This window comes from Monodelphis domestica, chromosome 7 (assembly GCF_027887165.1).
Source record: "Monodelphis domestica isolate mMonDom1 chromosome 7, mMonDom1.pri, whole genome shotgun sequence".
NCBI lineage: Eukaryota > Metazoa > Chordata > Mammalia > Didelphimorphia > Didelphidae > Monodelphis > Monodelphis domestica.
The window spans coordinates 2,695,204-2,711,882 of NC_077233.1; the positions used below are offsets into that span (position 1 = coordinate 2,695,204).

The 16,679-nt window shown below is 51.7% G+C and overlaps 2 protein-coding genes across 8 annotated transcripts in view; one reads left to right on the plus strand and one right to left on the minus strand.

Annotated features, from left to right (window-relative positions):
- DLEC1 (DLEC1 cilia and flagella associated protein) overlaps positions 1 to 8,632 on the plus strand; it is an 83,708-nt gene extending 75,076 nt beyond the window's left edge. For 2 of the 6 annotated variants that reach the window (XM_056804092.1, XM_056804093.1), the window contains 3 exons: positions 7,852 to 8,005; positions 8,151 to 8,268; positions 8,357 to 8,504. In XM_056804092.1, coding sequence (XP_056660070.1) covers positions 7,852 to 8,005; positions 8,151 to 8,268; positions 8,357 to 8,459 — 375 coding nt within the window. In that variant the 3' untranslated portion in view covers positions 8,460 to 8,504. Of the gene's footprint in view, positions 1 to 7,851 lie in introns of all 6 variants that reach the window. The other 4 variants (XM_056804087.1, XM_056804090.1, XM_056804088.1 and 1 more) reach the window with 3 other exon arrangements.
- Positions 8,633 to 8,764: 132 nt separating this feature from the next.
- Positions 8,765 to 16,423, minus strand: ACAA1 (acetyl-CoA acyltransferase 1). 2 transcript variants are annotated; one of them, XM_001373733.4, is made up of 12 exons: positions 16,085 to 16,423; positions 15,899 to 15,992; positions 15,657 to 15,714; positions 13,352 to 13,431; positions 12,891 to 12,933; positions 11,139 to 11,237; positions 10,810 to 10,890; positions 10,093 to 10,283; positions 9,833 to 10,012; positions 9,488 to 9,543; positions 9,157 to 9,302; positions 8,765 to 9,048 (listed from the first exon to the last, which is right to left on the minus strand). In XM_001373733.4, exons 1-12 carry the CDS (start codon positions 16,274 to 16,276, stop codon positions 8,973 to 8,975), a joined length of 1,296 nt encoding a protein of 431 aa, XP_001373770.1. In that variant the 5' UTR covers positions 16,277 to 16,423; the 3' UTR covers positions 8,765 to 8,972. The 2 variants fall into 2 exon arrangements, with proteins under 2 accessions (XP_001373770.1, XP_056660080.1); XM_056804102.1 differs by lacking the exon at positions 11,139 to 11,237 and having other exon boundaries at positions 16,085 to 16,344.
- Between the last annotated feature and the right edge of the window lie 256 nt (positions 16,424 to 16,679).

The window sequence follows — 16,679 nt, forward strand, 5'->3', positions numbered from 1 at the left end:
GAGTTTATCTTGGTGTAGGGTGTGAGATGTTGATCCAAACCTAATCTCTCCCACACTGTCTTCCAATTTTCCCAGCAGTTTTTATCAAATAGTGGATTTTTGTCCCCAAAGCTGGGATCTTTGGGCTTATCATAGACTGTCTTGCTGAGGTCACTTACGCCAAGACTCTTCCACTGATCCTCCTTTCTCTCTCTTAGTCAGTACCAAATTGTTTTGATGACCCCTGCTTTATAGTACAGTTTAAGATCTGGTACTGCTAGTCCCCCATCCTTTACATTTTTCTTCATTATTTCCTTTGATTTTCTTGATCTTTTGTTCTTCCAAATGAACTTTGTTAAAAATTTTTTCTAATTCAGTAAAGAAGTTTTTTGGTAGTTCAATGGGTATGGCACTAAATAAGTAAATTAATTTGGGTAGGATTGTCATTTTTATTATGTTAGCTCATCCCACCCATTAGCAATCAATGTTTTTCCATTTGTTTAGATCTAGTTTTTACTGTGTGGAAAGTGTTTTGTAGTTGTGTTCATATACTTCCTGTGTTTGTCTCGGCAGATAGATTCCTAAGTATTTTATATTGTCTCGGGTGACTTTAAATGGAATTTCTCTTTCTAATTCTTGCTACTGAGATGTGTTGGAGATATATAAAAATGCTGATGACTTATGTGGGTTTATTTTGTATCCTGCAACTTTGCTAAAGCTGTTGATTATTTCCACTAGCTTTTTGGTTGATTCTCTAGGATTCTTTAAGTAGACCATCATATCATCCGCAAAGAGTGATAGCTTGGTCTCCTCATTGCCAAGTTTAATACCTTCAATTTCTTTTTCCTCTCTAATTGCTACTTCTAGTGTTTCTAGTACAATGTTAAATAATAGAGGTGATAATGGGCATCCTTGTTTTACTCCTGATCTTATTGGGAAGACTTCTAGTTTATCCCCATTGCAGATGATGTTTGCTGATGGTTTTAGATATATACTGTTTATTATTTTTAGGGAAAGCCCTTCTTTTCCTTTACTTTCTAGTGTTTTCAATAGGAATAAGGGTTGTGTTTTATCAAAGACTTTTTCTGCATCTATTGAGATAATCATGTGATTTTTGTCAGTTTGCTTGTTAACCTGGTTAATTATGTGCATGGTTTTCCTAATATTGAACCATCCTTGCATTCTTGGTATGAATCCTACCTGGTCATAATGAATAACCCTTGTGATGGCTTGCTGGAGTCTTTTTGCTAGTATCCTATTTAAGATTTTTGTGTCTATATTCATTAGGGAGATTGGTCTGTAGTTTTCTATCTCTGTTTTTGACCTGCCTGGCTTTGGGATCAGTACCATGTTTGTGTTGTAAAATGAATTTGGTAGAACTCCTTCTTGGCTTATTCTGTCAAATAGTTTGTTTAATATAGGGATTAGTCGTTCTTTGAATGTTTGATAGAATTCATTTGTGAATCCATCTGGACCTGGGGATTTTTTCTTAGGCAGTTCTTTAATAGCCTGTTCAATTTCTTTTTCTGATATGGGGTTGTTTAGGTAATTTATTTCTTCCTCTTTTAGTCTAGGCAATTTATATTTTTGTAAGTATTCATCCATCACCTAGATTGCCATATTTGTTGCCATATAATTGGGCATAGTAGTTTTTAATGATTACTTCAATTTCCTCTTCATTAGAGGTGAGGTCTCTCTTTTCATCTTGAATACTGTCAATTTGGTTTATTTCTTTACTTTTTTTTAGACTGACTAGTGCTTTGTCTTATTTGTTTTTTCAAAGTACCAGCTTCTAGTCTTATTTATTAAATCAATAGTTCTTTGACTTTCAATTTTATTAATTTCTCCTTTGAGTTTTAGGATCTCTAATTTAGTCTTCATCTGAGGATTTTTAATTTGTTCGCTTTCTAATTTTTTAATTTGCATGCCCAATTCATTGACTTCTGCCCTCCTTAATTTGTTAATATATGAACTCAAGGATATAAATTTCCCCGAGTACTGCTTTAGCTGCATCCCATAGGTTTTGAAAGGGTGTCTCATCATTGTCATTTTCTTCAATGAAGTTATTGCTTCTACGATTTGTTCTTTAACTAACTGGTTTTGGAGAATCGTATTGTTTAATTTCTAATTAATTTTTTATTTACCTCTCCATGTTCCCTTACTAATTATTATTTTCATTGCATTGTGATCTGAGAAAGTTGCATTTATTATTTCTGCTCTTTTGCACTTGTTTGCAATGTTTTTATGCCCTAATACATGGTCAATTTTTGTGAATGTACCATGTGCTGCAGAAAAGAAGGTATATTCCTTTTTGTCCCTATTTATTTTTCTCCACATGTCTACTAACTCTAATTTTTCTAAGATTTCATTCACTTCTCTTACCTCTTTCTTTTTGTTTTTTGTTTTATCTAGTTCGGATAGGGGAAGGTTCAGGTCTCCCACTAGTATAGTTTTTCTATCTATTTCTTCGTTGAGCTCCTCTAGTTTCTCCTTTAGAAATTTGGATGCTATGCAATTTGGTGCATACATGTTAAGTACAGATATTTCCTCACTGTCTATACTGCCTTTTATCAGGATGTAATTACCTTCCCTATCTCTTTTAACTAGATTTATTTTTACTTTGGCTTTGTTGGATATCATGATTGCAACTCTTGCCTTCTTTTTGTCAGTTGATGCCCAATAGATTTGGCTCCACCCTCTTACTTTCACCCTATGTGTATCTACCTTCCTCATATGTGTTTCTTGTAGACAGCATATGGTAATGTTTTGGATTCTAATCCACTCTGCTATTCACTTGCGTTTTATGGGTGAGTTCATTCCATTCACATTCAGAGTAATGATTACTAGCTGTGTATTTCCCAGCATTTTGATTTCTGCTCCTGTTCCTGCCTTTTCTTCTTTCACTATTTCCTTCTACACCAATGTTTGCTTTTAAACAATCCCCCTTGTTCCCACCCTTATTTTCCTTCCCTTTCTACCCTCCTCCCTTCTCATTCCCCCCTTTTCCCTGTAGTCTTTCTAAAATTAACCCCCTGCCCCCTCCCTTGTACTGTTTCCCTCCCCACCAGACTGTTTGTTACCCTTCTACTCCCCTATAGGGTGCAAATCTATTCTCTGCCCCCAATGGATTGGATTGTTTTTCCCTCTTTGGGTCAATTTCAAAGCACGTAAAAGTTGAGTATTTCCTGTCTCCGACCTCTTTACACTTCCAGTGTATTGATGTTCTCCCCCCTCCCACCATGAGTTTCTTTGTGACCTATAAATTTACCCCCGTTTGTTTCTTTTCCCATTTCTTTTAATATTAACCTATTTTAAAGCTCTAGTTATATATATATATATATGTATATATATGCATACTCATGTGTATATATTTATGCATGCATATATCTATATACCTATTTATTTCTTGTCCTTTCATCCTATACAGTTTGTCATTCTTCCCTCTAAGTGTACTTCTTTTTGCTGCCCAGGAAATAACAACAGTTTTTAAAGTTACCAATGACCTCTTTTCTTGTAGGTATACATATCATTTTAACTTATTGAGTCTCTTCAAATTTTTTTTGTTTTGTTTTGTTTTTCTTTTTTCCCTCTTTTTTAATTACCTTTTGATGATTCTCTTGAGTTCTGTGCTTAGACATCAAATTTTCTGTTCAGGTCTGGTCCTTATGAATTCTTGAAATTCTTCTATTTTGTTGAATGACCATACTTTCCCCTGTAAGAATATAGTCAGTTTTGCTGAGTAGTTGATTCTTGGTTGTAGACCTAGTTCCCTTGCTTTCTGTAATATCATATTCAATGCCTTTCTTTTTTTCAGTGTGGATGCAGCCAGATCCTGCTTTATCCTCACTGTGGTTTCGTGGTATCTGAATGACTTCTTGGCAGCTTGTAATATCTTTTTTTTTGGTCTGATAGTTCTTGAATTTGGCTATAACATTCGTGGGTGTTGTCAGTTGGGGATTAAGTACAGGAGGTGATCTGTGGATTCTTTCAATCTCCACTTTTCCCTCTTGTTCTAGGATATCGGGGCAGTTTTCTTTAATAATTTTCTGTAATATAATGTCCAGGCTTTTTCTTTTGCCATGGTCTTCTGGTAGACCAATGATTCTTAAATTGTCTCTCCTTGAACGATTTTCTAAATCCTCTGTTTTGTGAATGAGATGCTTCATATTTTCCTCAATTTTTTCATTCTTTTGGTTTTGTTTTATAGTGTCCTGCTGCCTTGTGAGGTCACTTGATTCTAGTTGTTGTATTCTGGTTCTTAAAGACTGGATTTCATCCTTAGCTTTTTGGTTGTCCTTTTCCTTTTGGTCTGATTTTCTTTGGAGGTCATCTTTCATCCTCTTTACTCCGTCTTTCATCTCCTTTTTCTCATCTTTCATCTGCTTTGCCTCATCTTTCATCTCCTTTGCCTCATTTTCAAACTGGTTGATTTTGGCTTTCAAGACACTATTTTCTTGTTTTAGTTCAAGTGTCTCTGTTTCAAAATGACTTATCTTAGTTTTTAAATTCTTTTCCCAATTTTCTTCAGCCTCTCTAATTGTGTTTTGAATTGCATTTTGAGTTCTTCCAAAGCCTGTATCCAATTCGCTGAGATTTCTGATTTTTCCTTTGCTGATCCCTCCCCCTCTGTTTCATTTGCTCTTTGCTCATTACCTGTGCAGAAGCTGTCTATTGTAATTTCTTTCTTCTTTTTCTGTTTTTTGCTCGACTTTACCCCTTCTTTGCTCCCTGTATTTGTCTGTGCTCTTGTTCCTCTCATTTTTTGGGGGTTTGGGGCTCTCAGTCTCCCCTCTTGCAGCTTTGTCAGATCTCCTTGGTACAGTCTCTAAGGGAGGAATGTTAGCTTCCCTGTCCTCTGGAGGATTTTGATTGGATTAAGTTCAACTAGGTTGGACTGTATGTGCTCTGAGATGGAAGATTCCTGGAAGGCTGGGCCGCCCAGGCTCTCTCCAATTCTCTCAAGCTGCTTCTCTGCTGTCTGCAGGGTTCCCCAGTGCCGAGTGTTCTCAGATTCCGGCTTTTGGGGGGGGGCATACCTTTTGATTTGAGTCCAGAAGGAGGGTTCCCTGCTTCTGTCCTGTTGTTAAGTTTGAATTTCAGTCCCCTAGTGGCATTCAGTTTGTGACTGGTAAGGAAGGGTTTTCAGAGGTCTGAATTTTTGCTGCTTCTAAGCTGCCATCTTAACTCCGCCCCCTCCTTGAGAGTTTAGAAACGAAAATGTATTCGAGAAATGCCCTGCCGGGCTTTCCCCCAAATTTCCAGCTTCTTTTAGTTCATTTGGTTGTGTTGACTTTCATTTCTGGAGTTAAAATATTCCTGTGACCTCCTCCGATTGCTGTGCCTTTTCTGGTCTCCAGCTCTTCCCTCCCCCTCGCTCGGGCGGGTAATTTCTTCCTCACTCCCCTAATGTGTCAAGGACATGCCCAAGTTGGGAACCCACTTGAAGTGTGTCTTGGTCTGGGGCTGCTTTCTCCTGCGTTGCTTTCCTGCTTCCCCAGGTTTTGTCAAGTCAGTGAGCTTTTACCCCAACACCTGGCAGGCTTCGGCGCTGGGTCTGTTCCACTGATCAACCTGGTTCCCACCCAGAACCAAATTGATTGGAAGATTGGTGCTCTGGTCTACACTTGGAGCTTGGGGGCTGTGGAGTCCTCTTCCTCCTTGTCACTGAGTCTCCCGACACTCTTGACCCTTTCTTCCTCCAAATGAATTGTTCTTAAACAGCATTTCATTTCTTCCCCAATTCCATGTAAGAACAAGTGGTAACATTTCTTTAAAACGTGTTTCAAATTCTCTCCCTTCTTTGGGGGAATGGCAAGCATCTAGTATAGTTTACACAAGCCCAAATGAATCAGTAAAATCATTCTTAGCCACACAAAGCAATCCTTGACTTAATGTGGAACTGAATAGATAAATGTAGGTGATGTGGACACTTCTGTGATATTAACTTGGCCTACCGTAACAAGCGATGAATATTTCTCCAATTATTTAGATGTTATTTTATCCAAATTTGGCCAGTTATCTAAAGAGTGCTCATATCATTCTCTCACACGTTCTATACTATCTGTAGTCATTTTTCATGGAATTCCTTTTTTTTTCCTCCTAGATATTGTTAGTTTTGTGCATAAAAGCTAGTAATTTGTGTAGGTTTATTTTATAGTCCGAGACTTTGCTGAAGTTGTTTCAATTAAGTTTTTTATTTGACTAGTGTTTTTGAAGTAAGCCATGAAAGTATAATTTTGTTTACCCTTTGCCTATGCTTATTCTCTTAATGTATTTTTTCTTATTGAGCTATCATTTCCAACACTATACTGAATAGAAATAGTGATAATGGGTATCCTTGCTCTCATTTTTTTTGTGGATTTTGGTTAGATTTATCTAGGCTTGAGGGAGTAAGTTGGGGTCTCCTCATATATAGTCTTCTTACCTATTTCTTCTTCTAACATCTTTAACTTTTCCTTTAAGAATATAGATGCCATGTCATTTGGTGAACATGGCTAGTATTGATATTCATTTATTGTCTTATGGTATCTTTTAGCAAAAATGTCATTTTTCTGTTTCTATCAATTAGGCCTGCTTTTGCTGTTGCTTTGTCTGATGTGCTTGCTGCTCCTGACTTTTTACATTTCAGTTGAAGCTTAATATTTTCTACTCTAGCCCCTTACTTTCACTCTGCATGTTTCAGACAAGTTTCTTGGAAGCAATATATTGTTGGATTTGAGTTTCTAATCCATTCTACTGCCCTCTTCTGTTTTATGAGTGAGTTGATCCCATTCACATTCAGTTACGACTTAATTGTACGTTTATCTCCATCCTATTCTTTTATGCTTTTCTTGTTTGTTGTTGTTTCCTGCCCCTCTTTAAAGCTTGTTTGGCTTCCAAATATTCCTTCTTTAAAGTCCCTCCCCCTTTCCTAGACCTCTTTCTCTGTGGTTCTCCTGATATGAGATATGATATGCTCAGGGGAAGGGGAACACAGAATGGAAGTGTAGGTTTGCCTCGAGGGAGGGAAGGCCTCGTGGAGAATCTTGTGTCCCAAAGCAGTCTACTTTCAGCATTTTCTCCAGCTTCATTAGCGGCATATATGGAAGTGAATATGGTGGACGCTGGGAGAGACCCAGGGCTAGAGTTGAGCAGGGCGAGTTCAGAGACAGGAGGAGAGGGCTGTGGACTGGAGAAGAGAAGACAGGGTCAAACGGAGCTGGGCAAGGGAGGAGAGGATCATCGGGACAGAAGCGACAGCCTGGGAAAGAACTCGGGCTCAAAGGAGCTTAAGAACAGAGAACAGATTTGGGGTTGCAAGGCATCATTGGGGAGTTTAACGCATGGAATCTGCACGTCAAAGTGGGCAAGGAAAGCCTGGGTGCCGGGCACTGGAGGAAGCAGGGGTGGGGATCCCCGAGGGCCCTACAAACGGCTCCCAGAGAATAAATGACTGGAAAAGATACAGGGAGCAAGGAGGATGAGGCTGCTCTGCTCCCCACCCACCAAGTCAGGGGGGACAGGAATGAGTGCCAGCAGAGCCAGGACAAGCAGGAGCCCAGCCTCGGGGTGGTCTGATGGAGGGATCACAGAGGGAAGAAGGTTCAGGGGAAATCCCGCGTTTGGAGAACAGTGCCAAGAAATAAGCTGCCAGGGAGGGGGAGTCAGCCTGGGGGCGGTGACTGGCATTGAGGGGCCCCTCCAGTTTTCTTGGGTCAAAGCCATGTTCCAAGAATCTCCGTTTGACAATGGGGAGAGGCCAGGAGGCCCATCGGGATGCCGTTGGCATCGTTGGGGGATCCGTACGTGTCGGAGCAGCTCTCGGGCTGTGTGGGGGTCAGGGGGTGCCGGGCCCGGCCTTTCCCTGAGCTGGCGGGCCTGCCCTGCCCACAGGTGGTGCCCCTCCTGGCCAACGTGACCATTCCAGCCCTGCAGCTCTCCACCAGCTGGGTAGACTTTGGCATCTGTTTTGTGAATGCCACCAGCAGCCTGGAGGTGAACCTGCTCAACCTGAGCCCCTGCAAAAGCCACTGGGTGGCCATGACAGGTAAGAGCCCTGCCATGTGGGAAGATGCCCTCTGGGGGCCCTGGAAGGGCTGCCTGCAGCAGATGCCGCGTGGGAAGGCCAAGGGGAGGGGGCCGGCCGGGGAGCCGCCCGCCCGGCCGTCTCCTCTCCTCTCCTCTGGCCACAGACAAACTGGAGCGGCACCAGGGCGTCTTCCAAGTCTACCCGACCAGCGGAATCGTGGAGGCGCGCCAGGCCAACGGCCCCCCGTCCTCCGTCAGCCTCTTTATCCACTTCACGGCCAGGTACGGCGCCCGAAGGGGAGAGGCCGCCCGGCCCGGGCCCTGGGGCTCCCGGCAGGCAGCCAGTGACGGGCCGTCCCTCTCCCGGCAGGAACAGCGGCACGTTCGAAGCCATCGTGACGGTGGACGGCATCCTGGGCGAGGCCTGCATCTTGCACGTGTGCGGCCAGGGCTCCTACGACGAGAGATACTAGAGGCCGGCCGCAGCCTGCACCGTGTTAATAAATGCAGAGAATGCCTCGGCGGCGCCTCTCCTCATTGCCAGGGACGCGCACGGGGTGGGCGGCCGAGAGGCTGCAGAGGCACCGGCTCACGGCCTCGGGGGGTGGAGAGGAGGAAACTGAGGCAGACAAGCCGGAGTGTGTAAGAAAGTCTGGGGCGGCAGAGTGCCAGGCCTGGAGACGGGAGCTCCTGGCTTCCAAGCGGGGGGACCCTGGGCACGTCGTCACTTAGCCCCCCGCCCCCGCCTGTGAGAGGAGGCCCAGAAAAGAGGCTGAGCTGCTCATCGAAGCTTTATCCTTTTGATTAGAAAGATTTCAAAGACAGCGTGTGTGCCCCGAGCGCCAGCCCAGCTCCGGGTCCCACTAGATCAAACTGGGGGGCCTGGGCCGTGCTCCCCGCTGGAGTCTCGGAGATTTCTGGAAGAGAACGCTTAGGAAGGCACGATCGCGGGGGGCCCTGCGCCCCCAGAGGACACCGGTCTGCTCTCAGGGCCCCGGGTACTCGAAGACGGCAGCAGCTCCCATTCCTGTCCCAATGCACATGGACACGACACCATAGGCCCTGGGGGGACAAGAGGGCGAGGGCTCGGGGCCGGGCACGCCGGGCCTCTGGCCCCCGCGGGCTCTCCCCGACCGCCCAGGGGCCCTGGGGCCCAGGCCCGCCTCTCACCTCTTCCCCCTGCGTTTCAGCTCATTGAGGAGGGTGATGACCTGGCGGGCCCCAGTGCATCCCAGGGGGTGCCCCAAGGCGATGGCGCCCCCGAGGGGATTCACTTTCTCTGGTGGGATCCCCAACTTCTCCACACAATACACGGCCTGGAAGGACAACAAGGGAAGGCCTGAGGCGAGCCCAGCCCGGTGCCAGGCCCTTCGGGGATGAGGCCTGCCAGGAAAACAGGTCCCTTTAGCAGGGCAGGCTGGCACCCCCGTGGAGTCTCGCGGAGGACAGTTGGTGCCCCGCTCTGCCAGGCGGAAATGCCCGCCGACGAGCTCGTGCTCACCTGACTGGCAAAGGCCTCGTTGATCTCAAAGATTTCCACGTCCTTCACAGTCAGCCCTTCAGCAGGGGACGGGCAGAGCCAAGGAAACAGTCTGTCAGCAGGGCGAGTGGGCCAGCCCAGCCCCTCCCTCGGGCCCCGGACGCGTCTCCCAGTGAGGAGACCCCCCGCGAGGGTCCTGGCACGGACACGGCCCCCTCGGAGACACCGGTGCCCGCTGGGCCCGTGGGCACGCATAGGCTGTGGAGAGCCGCCTTCCGGCCGCCCCCCGCAGCCCCTTGGCGTTCTGGACCCGGGACGGGCATCGCCCTGCACAGGGGCACCGTGGTGGCCAAGAAACCTCCTCACCTGATTTTTGCAGTGCCACCGGGATGGCGTAGGCAGGCCCGATGCCCATGATGTCGGGGGGAACCCCGACCACGGCGTAGGACCTCAGGATGCCCAGGATGGGGAGGCCCAGCTGCTCCGCCTTGGCCCTGCGAGCCAGCAGGATGGCGGCAGCCCCGTCACTCACTTGGCTGGAGTTTCCTGGTGGGAACAGGGGCATGGAGCGGGCATCGCCCGGGCACTCCCCGCGCCCACCCAGAAAAGCGCCGCGGGCCCCTCACCCGCCGTGGTGCAGCCGTCCTTCTTGAAGGCCGGCTTCAGCTTGGCCAGGCCCTCCAGGGTGGTGCCGGCTCGGATGCCTTCGTCCTGGGCCACCGTGACGGTCTTCTCGTTGCCCTTGTTGTCCTGGACGGTGGTCGTCACGGGCACGATCTCGGCCTGGAAGCAGCCCTGGCTCTGGGCTCTGGCCGCCCTGATGGCCCCAAAGGAACAAACGCCAGAGGCGCTCGGCCAGCGGCACCGGCACCGGCACCAGAACCAGCACCTCTCGGCCGACCACAGCCAGGGCGTCTGCTTGGCCCCTGCCCGGGGCCGGCTCCAACGGAGGGGGAATCGGGGCTGGGAAGGGAGGGGAAGCCCTGGGGGCAACGGGGACAGGAAGGGTGCCGGAGAGCCACGGGGGCTGCTCGGGGAGGGGAGGCGGGTGACCGAAGGTGGGGCTTGGGGGGACGGAGGAGCAGGGGAAGAGAATCACGCAGCGGCACTTCTCTACCGCGCGACGCCCGGCTGGGCCACAAGGCTGCGGGATCCCGACTGCCCCCCCTGTGTCCACTCTCGGGCCCTCCCCATCGGGCCGCGAGGGAGAGAAGGGGGGGGCCGTGCCGGGGCTCACGAGGACTCCAAGCTTTGCGGGCCCCTTCCCGGAGGAGCCGATGGCCGCAGGGCGTCCCAGGGCCGCCCCGTGCCCACCCCGAGGCCTGCCCCGGCCCCGCACTCACTTCTTCTGGGAAGCCAAAGCAAAGGCGTCCTGTTTCTCCCGGGAGATGCCAAACCTCTCGGCCACGTTTTCAGACGTGATTCTGACACGGCAGGGAGAGCAGAGGGTCAAGGGGGGGAAGGAGGGGAGGCACACGCTGCTCGGCCACAGGGAGGCCACGCCTAGGGGCTGGCGCGAGGTGACAGCCGAGGAAACTGAGGCTATCCACGGGCGAGCCAGGACTGGGCTGCCGGCCCTGCCGAGCGCCCAGGAGCCTGTCACGGGGGAGCGGCGGGGCCGGGGTCCTGCTCTGCGCCCTCCCGAGCCCTCGGGGCCCGCGGCAGCACTCACCCCATGGGGATCAGGCAGTCTCTGGCTTTATCAACGTCCACCAGGCGGGAGGTGATGTTGCCAGGGTTCCCTCGGTCAGCCAAGGACATGGACTCCACCCTGGGCAGGACAGAGCCGCCTCAGCTCGGGGCTCCCCCCCCCCCGCTTCTCCGAGGAGGACGAGTGCCCAAGCGGGTGCCCCGACGAGCCCTGGCCCTCACCAGGCCAGCTGCAGGCCTGGAGCTTCCCCCACTGCGGACGGGGCCCCGCCACAGCGGGCACGGAGGGACAGAAGGGGTGTCGAAAGGGCCCGGCAGGAGCCTGAATCACTCGGCCCCTCCCTACGCCCGGCCACAAAGGCTCATGGGCCGGCCGGGTCCCAGGGGGGAGGAGACGCAGGCCGCTTCTGCCTCCTGGCCAGGCCTCTCTAATCTGTGCCCAATTCGAGGCCCTTGAAGCAACAAAGGGAAGGCTCGCTCCAGGCTTGGGGGGGGAGCACCTGGGCCAGCCTCCTCCCCTGACCCTGGTCCCTGAGGTGGGGAAGGGGCAGCAGGGCCCAGAGGCAGCTGGCCAGCCCCACTCAGGCCTCCTGTAGCAGTGGGGGGAGGCCCCGAGCCCAGGCCTCAGAAGGCCAGCCCAGAAGAACAGAAAGCCCAGAGCAAATGTCCCATGGCCCGCTCCTCTCGGGCAGGCCCTGCAAACTTCCCCCAACTGGAGCCTGGCTGGGCTTCTCCCAGGACTGCCCCTAACTTCTCTCTCTTTAATGAAGGCCGGGGGCAAAGTCGGGGGCGGCAGAGGATGGGGGGCCCTGGGCTGGGGGGCGCTACCGCTCAGCTTCCCTCTGTGAAAGGGAATGTTTTATTCCCTTTGTCTATTTTAATCAATCAGGAACTTGAAGTACCCCTACTTAACACTTGGTAAGTCACCAACCAAGAGAGTTCCCACTTAGCCTGAGAAGCCCACAAGCACTGTCCCCTCCCCCACCCCAGGCAGTGCTAGGCAAATTAAGAGACTTTGATTGGTTCCTGAGATGTGATAGACCAGCCCACAGCAAGAGAAAGAAGGAACCAGAGAGCCAGGAAGTGAGGAGGAGAAAACTGCTTATGAAAGCCAGCTGAGGGCACTCATGCTGAGGGAGGGCTTCTGCCTTGGACTTCAGGGGTGGAGACTGATTCTGCCCTGGTAAGACTCTTGCTGAAGAGACTTCGGGACTCCTGGTTGGAGACCAGGAACCGAGGGGGCCTTGGTTGGAGCTGAGCTGGGTTTCTTCGGATCAGCAATTAGAGGGTGTTTAGCCAGACGATATTTTCTACCTCCTTCCTACATTTCCCTTTTTACTATCTCTACCCTGCTGTAAGAAAGCTACTAACCAGCCTCGTGACTTAAGAGTTAATTTTATAAATGGCAACCACGATAATTTAGTCAAACCCTTACACCTCCACCAACCTACTAGGAAGCACCATTCGTTAATCAACAAGCCATCACTCTGGGTCAAGTGCCATGGCCAGGGCCACAAATCAGGCCCAAACCAGCCCAAGTCTCCTCCTGAGGGCCCTGGGCTGTGTGAGAACAAAAAAATGAGGCCTTGACCCTACAAAGGAGGGAGAACAAGTGAGGGGGCCTCTATGGAGGGCCATGTGTGTGGGCAACACTCCCCAGGCCTCCAAACTGGACGAAGGCCTCCATCCCTGCCTGTTGAAAGGAACATCTCCTGAGATCGGGGAGGAATCGACCAGGAGGACATTAGCAGCCCTAGCAAAGAAAGATTCTTACCCACAGGCCAAGCCGATGTCGTAAGCCCCTTGTCGGATGCCACCTACAAGGGAGCCACATGTGAATATTCCTCAGGAAGCCAAGTCCAAGGATCCCCCCAAGCCCTGGAGGTGTCCTTCCCTGCTAGCTGGGGGACGATTTTCCATACTTGAAAGGGGCTCACTGATGGACAACTCCTTAGGGTCACCAAATCCAGGGAGGCCCTAGAGCCCAGAAGTGGGCTTCAGGTATTTGGAGGAGGATCAAAGGGAAGGATGGGTGGGATGGGATTTTATGGCCTCTTGAGCCTGGCTCACATATGCCTTTGAAACAAGCCTAAGAAGTAGGGATGGCCAGGATCACCCCCATTTATGGATGAGAAAAATGAGGCTGCAAGGTGAAGTAACTTGCTCAAGTCACAGCACAGAACTCTCCATGGGAGACCCTGCTGCTTCTGGGAAGGAAGGCCTGCCTCCACTTACCTGCTATGTTCATCACGGCCTGCAGCCCTGAGGAGCACTGCCTGTTGACAGCAGATAAAGGCACCGTCTCGGGGATGTCACTGAAACAGAAAGCCCAGGGGTGACATCTGCTGCCTCTCCCTTGGTGCCTGAGGCAGCCTGTGTGCACAGCTGCTCATTTAGGCCCTTCTGCCCAGTGGGAGGGGAAGGTGGTTGGAGACAGTGAGGACTGCCAGCATTAGGCCATCAGCTTCTCCCCCCAGCTCCCATGTGCACGCTGGGGGCCTGCTGACCTCCTCCACACAAAAGCTTTAATGTAGTCAATGAAGCAGAAGTAGATATTTTTCTGGAATTCTCCTCTTACTTTACCATCCAGTGCACGCTGGCAATTTGGTCTCGAGTTCCTCTGCCTCTTTGAAAAGCAGCCTGCTCTTCTGGTCATTCTCAGTTCACTATTGCTGAAGTCTAGCTGGTAGAATCTCGAGCATCAACTTGCTGGTGTGTGAAATGAGCCCAACAGTTTGGGAAGCCGAACCTTCTCTGGCTTTGCCCTTCTGTCAACTGACCTTTCCAATCCAGGGGCCACTGCTGAGGGTTGCACATTTGCTGGCATATTGAGGGCAGCACTTTAACAGCGTCGTCTTTGAGGGATTCCATTGCTGCCGCCAGCCTTGCTTCCTGAGGCTCACCTGACTTCCTTCTCCAGGCTTTCTGGCTCTCGGTCAGTAAGCACACCATGTGGTCAGTAGTGATGAGAAAAGCTTTCTTGTCTGTTCTGCAGTGTATTCTTGCCACCTCTTTTTCTTCTCTATTGCCTCCGTTAAGGCCCCACCATCTGCCTTTCATCGGGCCCACTTTTGCATGAAACGCTCCCTTGATCTAGTTTTCTCCAAGAGATCTTTCCCTTTCTGCTGTTTTCCTCTATTTCTCTGCATTGCTCACTTAGGAAAATCTGACCACTCCCTGCTATTCTCTGGAATTCTGCATTCAGCTGGATAGCTTTCTCCCTTTCCTTCCTTCCTCAGCTACTCAGAAGGCCTCCTCAGAAGCCATTTGGCTTTCTTGCTCTTCTTCCTTGAGATGGCTTTTGTTGCTGCCTCCTGTCCATAGTTCTTCAGGCCTTTTCGCTGCCAGATCCAATCCCTTAGATCTATTCATCCCCGCTACCCCCTGCCTCTTCCCTGGGGCTGTCATTTATTTACCGGTGGCCTTTGCTAGGGCCTCTCCAGAGCCTCGGATACTGAGCTGCTCCCTCCTCCACGTTCTTCTCGCAGGCTTTCAGGCTCACACCAGCCTGTCCTGGTTCTCCTAATCCTGTCTCTCTTGCTGGACCTTCACCAGCTCACACCCAGTAGTGGAGGTTTCTTGTGGATTTCACGTTTATTGCTGATTTCACCTCTGCAACCTATCTTGTCCATTGCGCCTCTGCCCTACCCTCCTTGTGCAGACTCATCACTTCCAGCCTGGAGAAGGAGGGCTGTTTCTGGCATTTCTGTGTGGAGCTGCTTGGCTCTGGCCCCCAGTAAACCTCTGATAAACGTCGGCTGCCTGCTCCATTGGCAACCGCTTGGTCGGCTCCGGTCGCTGGGAGAGCTTCACATGTTCTCTGGGCTCCTAGAAGCAGCAGGAGCACTGAGCTTCGGTGGAAAGCTGGAGCCGGCCATGGAGGGCGTCCCTGGGCTCCCATCTGGGCCCTGCCAGCTTCCTGTTTGATCCTGGGCGAGCCTTCTGATGCCTTCAGTTGCAGTGCGCTCCTTGGTGGAATGAGGGGGTTAGAAGGGGGGATCTTGCCCTCTGGGCCCGGGGAGACAAGGAGCTGATGAAGCCCGGCCGGTGGCCAAGACGGTTCCCACAAGAAGGAGCCATGTTGGGGAAGGTCGCTTTTAGCCACCCAAAGAACAAGCTGCGGCTGAATAAGGGCTGAGTCGGTGCCGAGTCCTCTCTCCTGAGGAGATAAAGTGGGGCACAAATTGGCCCGGGCAAGGGTGAACACAGAGGCAGGCAGCTCCAGTGAATCCAAAGGGTGAACTAGGCCTACAGACCTGGAAATCCAGCTGCACCTGGACCCTTGGGCCCCAAGGCCTCCTGGGCCTGGAGCTACCGGATCATCTGCTTGTTGCACATCCCCCAGGCTCCCCTGGCTTGGACTGGCTACCTGTGCCAGCAGAGCAGAGTTCATTCTGCTTATGGCTGAGGATTGGGTAAGGAGGGCAAAGTTCGGCAGAGGCGATAAGCTCTCCCACGCATCCCCTCCGCCAGGTCAGCCGCCCCCGGGGCAAGTGGCTTTCCAGCTCTGAGATCAGGGGCTGAGAGGGAACCGGGTTACCTTAGAAACTGGGCGATCCTGGCCATGACAGCCCCGGCCCCCGGCTGCAGCACATTCCCTGCGGGCAGAGAGGGGGCATTTCAGACGGGGATGTCCCTTCCCGGAGCCCTCTGGGGCAGGTGCCCAGCACACAGCAGGCGCTTAATGAGTGCAGAACGTTCAAGGCAGCTGGCTAAAGGTGACCTCTGGGTGCTGCCACAGCCCAGCCTGGGTCCCCCTCTCTGGCCACGGGCCGCACTTACCCACGCAGATGTCGCCCAACTCCCCTGGCGGCAGCCGCACGTCCCGAAGCACGGCACTCAGTACCGCGGACAAAAGCTCATCGGGCGTAGTGTCCTGCGGAGACAAAGACACGGAGGCCACGGCTCAGAGAGGGCTGGGGGCAGGGGGGAGAGAGCGACAGGGTCAGGGCCCAGAAGGGCCGCTACCTTGAAGCCGCCGCGGCCACCCCGGCCGATGGCTGTGCGCCGCCCATGCACCACCACGACGTCGTCCGCTGCCGCCCGAGTGGAGGCGAGCCCCGAGCACGGGGCAGCCTCCAGGCCCATGCCCAGGCCCAGGCCCGAGCCCGGCTCCGGGCGGCCGGACAGGTGACCAAGTACGACTTGCAGACGCTGCATCCCGAACCCGACTGACCGGCCTACCAGCCGCTGCTTCTTCCGGGCGGGCCCCGCCCCCGCCCCCGCCCCTCGCGAGACCACGCCCCGGAATGCCCCTCCCACGTCGGCGTCCGCGAGGACATGCCTCCAGTTTGCGCAACTTACACCCGACTAGCCCCGCCCTCCGCCTCACGCGGACCGGCCCCTGGCTCGACGAGACTTCCGCCCGACAGGCCACGCCCCCGACCGCCCCAGGACACGTCCTGCTCAGCCGGTCGCCCTGGGTAACTGACACTGTGGCGAAGTGAGGCTCCGCCCATCGAGGTGGACGGGAGGCGGGACCGCCCTCAAAGACTCAGGAGGCGAACGTCCCTCACGGGCCTGCTCCAACCCTTGTGGCGCCCTCTGGCTGCCGGAGGTCTTG